The 14054-nt window shown below is 43.8% G+C and overlaps 1 protein-coding gene across 1 annotated transcript in view; it reads right to left on the bottom strand.

The window, feature by feature from the left end:
- Positions 1 to 14054, bottom strand: part of LOC139444473 (atrial natriuretic peptide receptor 1-like) — a 37449-nt gene that overhangs the window by 4242 nt on the left and 19153 nt on the right. Inside the window, exons 5-17 of the mRNA XM_071225431.1 lie at positions 13871 to 14009; positions 12593 to 12677; positions 10765 to 10891; positions 9981 to 10076; positions 8671 to 8748; positions 7787 to 7891; positions 6544 to 6615; positions 6063 to 6228; positions 5065 to 5220; positions 3822 to 3993; positions 2905 to 3054; positions 917 to 1040; positions 142 to 210 (exon numbers count right to left, since the gene is read on the bottom strand). Of these exons, the coding sequence (XP_071081532.1) occupies positions 142 to 210; positions 917 to 1040; positions 2905 to 3054; positions 3822 to 3993; positions 5065 to 5220; positions 6063 to 6228; positions 6544 to 6615; positions 7787 to 7891; positions 8671 to 8748; positions 9981 to 10076; positions 10765 to 10891; positions 12593 to 12677; positions 13871 to 14009 (1539 nt within the window). The remainder of the gene's footprint in view (positions 1 to 141; positions 211 to 916; positions 1041 to 2904; positions 3055 to 3821; positions 3994 to 5064; positions 5221 to 6062; positions 6229 to 6543; positions 6616 to 7786; positions 7892 to 8670; positions 8749 to 9980; positions 10077 to 10764; positions 10892 to 12592; positions 12678 to 13870; positions 14010 to 14054) is intronic.

Below are 14054 nucleotides of genomic sequence, written 5' to 3'. Positions count from 1 at the left end.
CCCGGATTTCTGCAGAGAAAAGAAGAGCAACTGTTTCATCAACGTGGCTACATGAGGGTGAAAAAAGCCATTAACGAGGGAAGCCAGAAAATATAACAGTGAATAAAGAGATGAGTATGAACGTCTGGAAAGCCGTCTTACCTTATAAACATCGAAGTTTTCAATGATTGAATCGAATGTGGTGTAGAGATCGTTGAGCAGTGCTATAACCTGAGTGGGAAACAAAAACAGTGATTTAGGCTGAGAACAGGGGCGGGGCGGGGCGTGGAGGGGCGGGGCTGGGCACTTTAATGTAACCAAGTTACATCTTGAGTTTTGAGTCTTTTATATATCCATAAAGGCAATCATAAGTGGTACAAGAGTAAATAAAAAAGTAGAACATCATATCATATGAAACAATGGCTAATATAATTTGTGAGTTTGTAACATATTGAACATTTTCTGATAAACTTTTCAATTCTTTAGAATTGGAAGTACAAAATAGGCGTTTATATGTAAATAGGTTTGAAAGATTTAAATATTTGTGTGGTATATACCATAATCATTAATAATGAAATCCTTCGTAGCGGAAAATATAATGAAACCCGTCCGCACTATTTTAGTATAGGAAGGACAATAGTTTTGGGCCAAAATACGTAGCTGCTAAAAGAAGGTATTTGTTTAAATTTAGATTTTGGAAATATATACCTTTAAAACTTGACATGGTGTCATTTCACCATTTTGGAATATAATGATCTTTCAGTATTCTTTCCTTAGTTGACACAAGCAAACGGCTTTCAAAATTAAAAGTCAATTAAAATACTTCCGAGATATTCCACAGCTCTTTGATACTGACTGTATGTGACTTAACCAAGGATATACATGAGCGTTCTTTGTTTTATCAGTTATATTACACTCGCAAGTTACTGCCACTGACCTGCATAGGCGTGCTCTCTGCAGACATAGCTGTGAAGCCGCAGATGTCGCTGAAGTAGATGGTCACCTGCTCGTAGGATTCCGCTGCCACAGACTCCCCCTTCACCAACTGGTTGGCGACGCTCCTGTGGGATATACAGACCGTAGCATCATTCACGTACTATACATCTGTGTATTGTTGTCTCGCAGAATGTAAATGCATGCAAAGAGCGTTAACATCCATATCTGAATATATTCAACGTATCTGAAAAAAACAATCGCACATGGTCGGAGTATCAAACAGAAACACATATTCTCTATACTCATAGATAAAGGCAACAACAACACAGCGGGAACTTGTGGTTATATGAGTTGCTTCGGATAGACCCTCCAAGACACAGCCGTCTCCGTCTCCACCAAGACTGAGTAACAGAGACCCTTCAGGACACAACCGTCTCCCTGACAACCAGCACTGAGTAACAGAGACCCTCCAGGACACAACCGTCTCCCTGACAAACAGCACTGAGTAACAGAGACCCTCCAGGACACAACCGTCTCCCTGACAACCAGCACTGAGTTATAGAGACCATCCTGGACACAACCGTCTCCCTGACAACCAGCACTGAGTAACAGAGACCCTTCAGGACACAACCGTCTCCCTGACAACCAGCACTGAGTAACAGAGACCCTCCAGGACACAACCGTCTCCCTGACAACCAGCACTGAGTTATAGAGACCCTCCTGGACACAACCGTCTCCCTGACAACCAGCACTGAGTAACAGAGACCCTCCAGGACACACCCATCTCCGTCTCAACCAGCACTGAGTAACAGAGACCCTCCAGGATACATCCATCTCTGTCTCCACCAGCACTGAGTATCAGAGACCCTCCTGGACACAACCGTCTCCGTCTCAACCAGCACTGAGTAACAGAGACCCTCCTGGACACAACCGTCTCCGTCTCAACCAGCACTGAGTAACAGAGACCCTCCAGGACACATCCATCTCTGTCTCAACCAGCACTGAGTAACAGAGACCCTCCAGGACACAACTGTCTCCGTCTCCACCAGCACTGAGTAACAGAGACCCTCCAGGACACTGCCATCTCCGTCTCAACCAGCACTGAGTAACAGAGACCCTCCAGGATGCATCCATCTCTGTCTCAACCAGCACTGAGTAACAGAGACCCTCCTGGACACAGCTGTCTCCGTCTCAACCAGCACTGAGTAACAGAGACCCTCCAGGACACATCCATCTCCGTCTCCACCAGCACTGAGTAACAGAGACCCTCCAGGACACATCCATCTCCGTCTCAACCAGCACTGAGTAACAGAGACCCTCCAGGACACAACTGTCTCTGTCTCCACCAGCACTGAGTAACAGAGACCCTCCAGGACACCGCCCTCTCCGTCTCAACCAGCACTGAGTAACAGAGACCCTCCAGGATACATCCATCTCTGTCTCAACCAGCACTGAGTAACAGAGACCCTCCAGGACACCGCCATCTCCGTCTCCACCAGCACTGAGTAACAGAGACCCTCCAGGACACATCCATCTCCGTCTCAACCAGCACTGAGTAACAGAGACCCACCAGGACACAACTGTCTCTGTCTCCACCAGCACTGAGTAACAGAGACCCTCCAGGACACAACTATCTCCGTCTCAACCAGCACTGAGTAACAGAGACCCACCACGACGAAACCGTCTCTGTATCACCCAGCACTGAGTAACAGAGACCCACCAAGACACAACCGTCTCCGTCTGACCCCGCACTGAGTAACAGAGACCCACCAAGACACAACCGTCTCCGTCTCACCCAGCACTGAGTAACAAAGACCCACCAGAACACAACTGTCTCCTTCTCACCCCGCACTGAGTAACAGAGACCGTGAAGAACACAACCGTCTTCTTTTCAACCAGCACTGAGTAACAGAGACCCTCCAGGACACAACCGTGTCCGCCTCACACTGCAATGAGTAAAACAGAGACCCACAGTGGTCTCCGGCTCACCTCGGCAACATCATGTACAGTAGATCCTCCGCCCGCTTCTTCTGTTCCAGGTAGTCCGATGTCCTCTCCTCAACCAGCGCCTCCAGGTTGTTGGCGTACTGCTCCATCCGGGACAGCAGGTTGTCAAGGATGTCGCCCTTGTCACCCTCCCTGGTAACAGCCAATCACATATCATGTTACATCCAATCATACATGTACATCGACCCTGCGGGACAGCAAGTTGTCAAGGATGTCGCCCTTGTCACCCTCCCTGGTAACAGCCAATCACATATCATGTTACATCCAATCATACATGTACATCGACCCTGCGGGACAGCAGGTTGTCAAGGATGTCGCCCTTGTCACCCTCCCTGGTAACAGCCAATCACATATCATGTTACATCCAACCATACATGTACATCGACCCTGCGGGACAGCAGGTTGTCAAGGATGTCGCCCTTGTCACCCTCCCTGGTAACAGCCAATCAAATATGTTACATCCAATCATACATCGACCCATCCGGGACAGCAGGTTGTCAAGGATGTCGCCCTTGTCACTCTCCAAGTAAACAGCCAATCAAATATCATTTTCAGTCACCTGGTGATGAAATTAAAAATTGAAATGTTTGGAATTCGTAACTTATTATAACCCAATAAATTGACATATTTTTCAGTCAATTTGTAAAAATCATTGAAATATTTTGGTGTTTTGTAAATAATTTATTGCCCAAATCAAAATTTCAGTCATTTTACACACTGTCTGATTGCACACACTGACTTTAACATATACACCGTTTCAACTATCAAGTAAAACGTCAATATCTGACTGTCCGTCATCTCCGTGTCCCATGCCATGATGGGACATTTATTACACGTCATAGTCTGTTCAGGTTTATATTCTGCCTGTATAATACAAGCTGGCCATCTGCAGCACTTACTTGTTTAGCTTCCTAATGATAGTCTTAAGAGACTGGAAGTCGGGTCTCTCGGCCGGATCCTCTGCCCAGCACCGTTTGATGACTTCAGCAAGCTCGTCACAGGGGCAGTCAAACTCCTCGATTGTCGGCCGGAAGTACGGCCTAAGACCGCTTTTTAACTTCTCAATGACTTCTGCAAATATAGTGTTCACACAGATCATGGACAGTAGGAATGTGACACTTGTAATCGGAGTATGTTGTGTCACACACGCACCTGGTTGAACCTTTCATAACATGTCAGAGAAAAGTCTTGAGTTCAGAATAAGTAAAGCGAAGAAGTTAGCGTACCATGCCCCATCGGTGGCAACGTCACAAACACATGCAAAGGCAAGGCAAGCAAGCGTGGATACAAATCAGCGACTGCTTGACTACATAACTGTTTCAACGGTGAGATGTGTAAAATTGGGTTTAACGACGCGTTCGGGATTATTTCATCTATTTAGTGACGTGCATAAGTGTATGTGTGTCTGATTCTTGTGTATATGGGCTTTACAGGAGCTAGTCCACTGAGATACTAAGCCGCAGTGTAAAAACAAATGTTGTACTCAGGCAAATACTGGCTCCGAGCCGACCATTCCTTGTTTTATCCTGTAATGCCGACTGTCAGGCAGGGTAACAACATCGTTTAACATTTTTTGGCATGACGCGGCCAGGAGAATATTTGGAACGGCTAATAAACGGAGAATGTTAAAAACATCGGAACCTAAACTGGTGTTAATAGTTGAAAGCATGTAGCGTGTATTCAAGTTACATCAATATATGACCGACCATGTAAAAGTAATGAATCTCGTGGCATTTATGAAATGATCCGTGTGCGATATTAACGAAAACGTAACGCAGTGTAAACGCGGTATCCCCGCGATATTCACGCGGCCTTCACAAGGCTGATGACCATCCGACGCGCACATGATCCACGTGATTGACGCGAAATACATCCGAGCTGGAAACAAGATTCACACCCGCTGCACATGATACAGGATACATCATAGTTACACCCTTAGTACACACCAGATACACACATGATACAGGATGTGCACACAGGATACACCCTGAATACACACAGGGTACACACTGGATACACCATAGTTACACCCTTTATACACACCGGATACACACTGGATACACCATGGATACACCCTGAATACACACAGGATACACACTGAATACACCATAGATGCAAGAAACACAGAGAATCTACACCTACCCTGCGGTCCTACATCCAGGTTATGTAGGTAGAAGACCCCGTTCCTGTAGACAATCTCTTGACAGATGATGGCGAAACTGTACACGTCACCTTTGGTGGTGCCCTCTGGTGGCCGACTGTTCATGCGCAGTAACTCCGGCGCCGACCACAGTTTACCTGCAATGGATGGTACCAGGTTTACTCCATTGTCCAGCACTTTAGAATTATGTTATCCTGAGTTAATCCTGTTCTGTTTCTGAAGTTTCATTACTGAACTGGTGGTTATTGGCGCCGATATTAGCATTTATTCCAGTTGCGTCAATGAAAAAATTGGCTTCACACAATACACCATGGGGAGCATGAAAATAACACTTTGAATTTTTTTTATTATCAATTCCTGGAATCACACCATCATATTGTTATACACCCCTGCTCATAAATATTGTCAACCCCAAGTTATATGTGTCTTAGGATATAGGGCATTCTAAGAATGAGTATGACTATACTTTTTAAGAACATCGTACTGAATGACACAGATTGTACAATACAAAACAATCTACAATAATCCAATGCAATCCAATACAATCCACATCTGGACACATGTTTCAGGGGGGTCATTGAACTCGATGGTGATAACAGGGAAGTTGGGAATCTTGCATACAAGAAAGAGAAACATTTAATTGTGAAAGTAGCACGCAGCATAGTGAATTTTGGCACAGATCTAGATCTCTCATACTTATCAAGGTTGGAAAACCATTTTGATTTCGAGTGGTGACATCAATAGAGAAACATTCAGAAGACACATGTGTTTTAGGTTTGTTTGTTTGATGGCTGTTTAACGCCGCAATATTTCATCTATGTGACGGCGCTTTTGTAAAACAATGTAATCGATGTCTGGATCAAACAATCCAGTGTTCAGACATGTCGCCTCGCATGGCAAGCAGATATTACTTAGGACAGATTCTGTGTTGACGGTGACTACACGATGCTACACGTGAGATCCACGTGTATGTTCTCACTTCTGTAGTAGGCGTACGTATCCTCCGCCATGTCGTCATCGGTCTCCCGGAAGTAGTGGAGGCCGAAGTCTGTGATCTTCACCACGAACCTGCTGTCCACCACACAGTTGGTGCTCTTCAGGTTGCCATGGCAATGGACATCTGTACTGTGCAAGTAGGCCATGCCCTAGTAACAAATGGTGAGTGTCATCAGAGAATCACAGTGTGTTAAAACAGACAACAGCTGCTCGGAGATTTTTATCATTTGTAACTTCCGACTAAATTTATGAGGCAATATGTAAGTAGAATGCTCGACATAAAACCACATAATGTATAGTTATCTCATAAGGGAAACAGATTCAATAAAAAATGCAGCAAAGAGGGTTTGGGTGATCCTGGTACTATCAGGCTTGATAGGCTGTCTACGGGGCTATTCCAAAGAATTTTGCATTGATCATTTTATTTTTATTATTTTTATTATTATTATTTTTATTACACTTACCCTAACGATGTCCTGCATTATAGAGTAGCGGAACATCCAGTCTAGCTTGATCTGCTCATTCTCCAGGACATCCTGTAGGTAGTTATTGTGTTCATTAACGTGATTGTAAGTGGATGAATGAGTAAGGGACACAACCCTTCACGGTGAGTTGTCAAGGACGCCCTGATGGCAATAACTGTTTTCATAGTGAGTGAAAGAATAAGGGACGTAACTCCGCACAGTGAGTTGTCAATGACGCCCTTAAGGCAATAACTGTTTTCATAGTGAGTGAAAGAGTAAGGGACGTAACTCCGCACAGTGGGTTGTCAAGGACATACTGAAGACAATTACTGTTTTCATAGTGAGTGAAAAAGTAAGGGACGTAACTCCGCACAGTGGGTTGCCAAGGACATACTGAAGACAATAACTGTTTTCATAGTGAGTGAAAGAGTAAGGGACGTAACTCCGCACAGTGGGTTGCCAAGGACATACTGAAGACAATAACTGTTTTCATAGTGAGTGAAAGAGTAAGGGACGTAACTCCGCACAGTGGGTTGTCAATGAGATACTGAAGGCAATAACTGTTTTCATAGTGAGTGAAGGAGTAAGGGACGTAACTCCGCACAGTGAGTTGTCAAGGACGCCCTGAAGACAATAACTGTTTTCATAGTGAATGAAAGAGTAAGGGACATAACTCCGCACAGTGAGTTGCCAAGGACGCCCTTAAGACAATAACTGTTTTCATAGTGAGTGAAAGAGTAAGGGACGTAACTCTGCACAGTGAGCTGTGGCGCCTCAGATCGCGCCCGCGGCAGATGTACTGTTACTGCAGTGTTAAACTTGCCCCATAACATGTGCATTAATCAGGTTTGATCTGCTGCATTGCAGCGTCATGGATTTCAACTGCTTGTCAATATTCAGAAACGTAAAATATAACTTAAAAATTAACAGAACATGTCCTTTCTAACATTGGAACTGGGGATTGTTTCTTCCAGTACCTCAATTGTAGAATTAATACCCATTTTACTGAAGTAAACATCATCTTTGACAAGGGTGTTATTAACTCAAAGTAAATCCTCGTTAGAACGGACAGAAAAGCTCCCAATGTCCTTATTTGGATAACAAACATACCCACTGTAACGAAACATGGCTTCGGAGAAATATTGGATAGATAATATAGACATTCAGACAGGATTGTCCGGCGATTCCGGACAACTGGTCCAAACTATGGAAGCGTGACGAGTTCATGGGCGACCGGACACACCTGCAGGCTTCCTTTAGGGCAGTACTCTGTGAGGATGCACTGGTGCGGAGGGTCGATACAGGCGCCTATAAACCTCACGAGGTGGTCGTTCTGCAAGTCCTTGATCTGAAAAGGAAATGTGGAATACCATTGTGTCTTGTGAGTCAACTGAAGCCGTGACATATTGACAAGTACACCTCATACGTGATTTACTTTTGTTTGTTTGTTGTTTAACGCTGCACTCAACAATATTCTAGCTATAGGGCGACGGTCTGTAAATAATCGTGTCTGGACTTGACAATCCAGTGATTGACATCGTGAGCATCGATATATGCAAATGGGATACGATGACATATATTAACCAAGTCTTCGAGTCTGAGCATCCGATCCCGTCAGTCGCCTCTTACGACAAGCATAGTCACCTTTTACGCCCAGCATCGGTTGCTGAAGTCGGACAACTTGGTACTTGGGATGCAAGCGTGACATTTAGAAAGCGAGGTCTGCATGTTTTCCCTCAATCTTGTCAATCACATTAGTCTCTAAACCACTGCCCCCAATTATGATTGGTAAATATAAGCGATTGAGGGAAGAGCGAGGGTGTTGGGATCTATTGACATGATTCTAGTAGAAGTAGTAGTGGTGGTAGTATTGCTGCTACTGCTGCTGCGCTACTGCTACAACTACTACTACTACTACTCCGACTTCTTCTACTATTAATAATTTCAAATCTGCAACTGATAATACTACTACTGCTTCTGCTACTGCAAACTGTGACATTGTCGTGTTTGCCCATGGGTACAATGTGTGAAGCTCATTTCTAGTGTCCCCCGCCGTAATATTGCTGGAATATTGCTAAAAGCGGCATAAAACAATACTCACTCACTCACTCACTCTCTGTAGCTTACCTTCTTCACCTCCAGCAGCAGGGGTTTATGAATGGTAATGTGTTGTCTAGCTATGGTCTTGATAGCTATAATCGCTCCCTGAAAATACCAACAATGAATTTGTTCATTCAATGGTTTAAACCAACTCATTCACTCAAACATATTGTACGTCAGGTACCGGGATATCATTCAAAGGATTATTTTATAACACTCACTCAGAATGCAGGTCTTAGTTAAAAAAAAAAAAACATTGCAGAAACACACTATATGTTTTCGCTAATATTTTGAAATCATATTCATGCAGATATGCTTTATTGTCATAAACAGTACGATTTGTCTGTTTTCTTGTTTGTTTGTTGTTAAACGCCGCAGTACTCCAGCTATATGACGGCAGTCATAAATAATCGAGTCTGGACCAGACAATCCAGTGATTGACATCATGCGCATCGATCAGCACAATTGGGATAGGATGAAATGCATCAACCAAGTCAGCGAGCCTGACCACCCGACCCCGTTAGTCACCTCTTACGACAAGGCTGGGTTCCTGAAGACCAACGCTACCCCGGAATCTTCACGGGAAAATAAGAGTACGATTTCAACCTGATATGAAATGTGTCATAGCATTAAAGCACAGACCAGATTGGCTCGTCCGTCAAAATACATAAGTGACATACACCAACTGTGAATCTACTTCTACATAACTCATGGTATTTGCAATCACTTTAAGATAAGATCTTAGTGCTCACTACCGCTAAACAGAGATCTAGGGATATCCTATTACGGAATTACGGGCTCCGCAAATAGTTGTCTCTTTAGGTACCTAAAAGTATACGGTCTTTCTAAACAGTTGTCTGTTGACATACCTTAAAGTGTCCGGTCTTTCTAAACAGTTTTCTGTGACGAACATTAAAGAATCTCGGCTTTGTAAACAGTTGTCTGTTGACATACCTTAAAGTGTAAGGTCTTTCTAAACAGTTGACTGTGAAGAACATTAAAATATCCGATCTATGTAAACAGTTGTATATTGGCGTACCCTAAAGTATCCGGGCTGTGTAAACAGTTGTCTGTTTATATACCTTAAAGTGTCCAGTTTTTCTAAACAGTTGTCTTTGAAGAACATGAAAATATCCGGTCTGTGTAAACAGTTGTCTGTTGACATACCCTAAAGTATCCGGTCTTTGTAAACCATTGTCTGTGACTTACATAAAAATATCCGATCTATGTAAACAGTTGTCTATTGACATACCCTAAAGTATCCGGTCTTTGTAAACCATTGTCTGTGACTTACATAAAAATATCCGATCTATGTAAACATTTGTTTATTGACGTACCCTAAAGTATCCGGTCTTTGTAAACAGCTGTCTGTTGACATCCCCCAGCTGTACTGCTATTGTATCCCTGGAACAGTCACTGACGTAGGAATACCTCTGCAACAGGACGGAAGTGGATTGTAGGAACCACGATGAGACGTGTGGAGAATGCGATACAATGTGTGTTATTGTTACAATCGTTTAGTTCCGAGGCATAGCTAGTATGGTTGTGAAAGATGAGAAGCCAAAGATGCAATGTTCTTTTGTTTAAGGCCGCACTCAGCAATATTCCAGCTATATGACGGCAGTCTGTAAAAATAAAAAATCGAGTCTGGACCAGACAATCCAGTGATTGACATCATGAGCATCGATCCACGACTTTGGGATACGATGACATGCATCAACCAAGTCAGCGAGCCTGATCACCCAATCCCGTTAGTCGCCTCTTATGACAAGCACAGTCGCCTTTTACGGCAAGCATGGGTTTCTGAAGACCAATTGTACCCCGGATCTACACGGGTCAGAAGCAAAAGAGCAGTCATGTTATCTGCAAATGTAATCGTATTTGAAAGAAATTTCGTCGAACGAGCAGCACGGGGTATTTAATTTTGAAAATGTATTCCAAAGTCATGATGAATCATGAGTGTATGGCTGCAGTCTTGAATACAGTAGTCGTGTTTGCCTTTCCACAAATTCATCCTAATCCTGTTGTAAGTTTGTGTTAGAGTGTGGGAGTTACGATCAGTTTGTGGCCCCGCGATTGTGCGTAATGACGTCAAGTGTCTGAATGTCAAGGTCAGCTCACCCTGTTGAGGCTATACCGACTTCCCTGTCTCTCCAACTTCCGGTTCTTCTCCGGAGCTCCGAACATGATGTCATCCCACCTCACTCTCCAGTTCATCTCCGCTAGTTCCGCCTCCAGTCGGATATGCCTGTCACACAAACCGGTATATTAGCACACGCACGTGCATTAGCACACACACACACACATGTACACACACACACACACACACACACACACACACACACACACACACACACACACACGTATATGACCACACACACACGTATATTATCACACACACACCCCTATATTACCACACACTGTATATTATCACACACAAAACCCGTATATATCAACACACACACGTATATTTCCTCACACACATGTATATATCCACACACACCCCTATATTACCACATACACACGTATATTACCACACACACACCCCTATATTACCACATACACTGTATATTATGACAAACAAACCCGTATATATCCAAACACACCTGTATATTTCCTCACACACATGTATATATCCACACACACCTGTATATTACCACACACAGAAACCCTATACTACCACAAACCCGTATACTACTTCACACACACGTACATATCCACACACATGCGTACATTGTCCCCCACACACGCATATATCCACACCCGTATATTACCACACACACACGTTATCCACACACACACACACACGTATATATCCACACACACACACATGCATATTACCTCACAAACCCGTATATTACCTCTCTCTCTCACACACACACACACACCCGTATATTACCTCTCACACACACACACACACACACACACATATTACCTCTCTCTCTCTCACACACACACACCTATATTACCTCTCTCTCTCACACAGATACACACACACACACACGTATATTACCTCTCACACACACACGTATATTACCCCTCTCTCTCACACACACACACACACACACACACGTATATTACCTCACACACACACCCGTATATCTCACACACACACACACACACACACACACACACACACACACACACACACACACACACACGCGTATATTACCACACACACACATATATTGTACAACACATATCCACTCTCAAAATGCACGTATTAGATATCGCTTTGTCAATCCTGAAACTCTGAATACCCATAGGGAGTCAGTAAAGGATTGGCACCTCTTCACATCGAGGCGTGTCAGCTTAATGTGGGTTGAAGGGAAGAAGTGATCCTAATTGAGATCGTGGACCTTCCAACCGAAATGAAAAAGAGCGCACTGCTGTGGTAGTTAGAATCAGGGTCAAATCTGTGACTCCACCACCCGATCCGTCAGCTTACCCACGACACACGCATGCTTAACTGACAAGCGAGATCCTTCATACTTCATAATGTTTCAATTTAAATACGAGACGATTCTGATACACTGCATCACTGTCACTTGTTCTAAAATATGGATGACAGTGAATGGATGATGCAGTTGGGTAACAGGCAAAGTGCACCTGGCTACAGAGGCATAGTTCAGAACATGTTGCAGAGGGAGAATTCTTCCGCTTCGTTAAACCAGCTTAGATGTACAGTAATGTATCGAAATCGTCAATCGATAGTGATGTAAACGGGGTTTTGGACCTAAGGTTTGCAGTGTTTCGGTAACTGTATGGAATTTGAATAGGATTCTTCTTAGTTATCTCCCTCGGATAGAGTGATCTCCCTTGACTCACCTGTACACAAAGAATGGGATTTTGGACCTTAGGTTTGCAGTCTTTCGGTAACTGTGTATTGAATTGGAATAGGATTCTTCCTAGTTATCTCCCTTGGATAGAGTGATCTCCCTTTACTCACCTGTACACAAAGAATGTGACGATGAGGACCACGAGGAGGACGGAGCCGAGTACAATGATGACGATACCATATTCTGGGAAGGGTTCTGTAACAGATGACAACGCTTGCCAGTAATCTTCCCTTGGCCCATGTTCTAATTATCTCAACGTTGTTTTGTATAATGACGGTAAGACATGAATATATCATTTCGCATTTTCTAACTCAACTATCGCCCACGTGACCTTGTGAATAGCGCGTGTGGCCAAAGATCAGACGGTCAGCGGTTCGATCCCCGGCCGAGTCATACCAAATGACTTTGGAGGATGGTGCTTGTTGTTTCCCTGCCTGGCGGTCGGCACTACGGGGTCAGTATACTAACGCAACTGACATGATGAAACATATATAGTGAGTGAATGTTGTTTTATGTCGTATTTGGCAATATTCAGGCTTTATCTCGAAAAGTTTTAAATTCAGTTATATGGGCGAGGTACACTAGTGGTTGATACCCCAATCTACAAGGTCAGGCATAGTGTCCACCTGATCCTCATTTCTCTTACGAAACCCTTGCATTCCTTGGGGTCTGTCTTGTCCCGCAATCGCACCAATGGAATGACGCAAAAAGCAATGTGTAATTGATTGTTTGTTTGACGCCTTATTCAGCAATAGTCCAACAACAGGACGGCGGTCTGTATGTAATCGAGTCTGGACCAAACAATCTAGTGATTGACATTATGAGCATCGATCCACGCAATTGGGATACGATGACATGCATCAACCACGTCAGCGAGCCTGATCACCCGATCCCGTTAGTTGCCTCTTACGACAAGCATAGTCGCCTTTTAAGGCAAGCATGGGTTGCTGAAGACCTATTCTACCCTGGATGTTCACGGGTGTGGTTCGTAATTTGGATTGTCTTCCCAGATGAACATGTATAAATGTTACTGTATGTTTTGGAATATTTACGTCCATGTTTCGCACAACATCATCGCCCGGCAATTCATGAGTGTATTTATTAAAATTTTGTTTGTTGTCTTTTTGACGCCTCTCTCAGCAATATTCCAACATGATGGCGGTCTGTATATAATCGAGTCGACCACACAATCCAGTGATTGATATCATGAACACGTCCAACCCCGCCGGGTACGATGATATGCTATCAATCGAGCCTGATTTCCCGACCAAATAAATTGTTTTTTGGTTTTTTTTTGACGACAAGCTGGACCCAATCTGATCGTTTACACCAAAGACATGGTAACTTTAAATAAATTTATCTGTTAATTTCACAGAAGAACATCTTACCGTCAGGGGGACATTTCGACCCGTCAAAGCCGCATTCAGGGGTGTCGGCAGGGGGAGAGTCCAGTCCCCCCGCCCAGTACACCCTCTTGCCAGCTACAGGCTCATAGCGTCGTCGGTTGCCATAGTAATTAGCCACTACCTGTAACGTAAACATCACATTAAGATTTTTATATACTTTGCAGTC

This window comes from Haliotis cracherodii, unplaced genomic scaffold, assembly GCF_022045235.1.
Source record: "Haliotis cracherodii isolate W230 unplaced genomic scaffold, xgHalCrac1.p SCAF_54, whole genome shotgun sequence".
NCBI classification, from domain to species: Eukaryota; Metazoa; Mollusca; class Gastropoda; order Lepetellida; family Haliotidae; genus Haliotis; species Haliotis cracherodii.
Note: the sequence above shows the minus strand (reverse complement) of the source record. Positions and strands in the feature narration are given on the sequence as shown.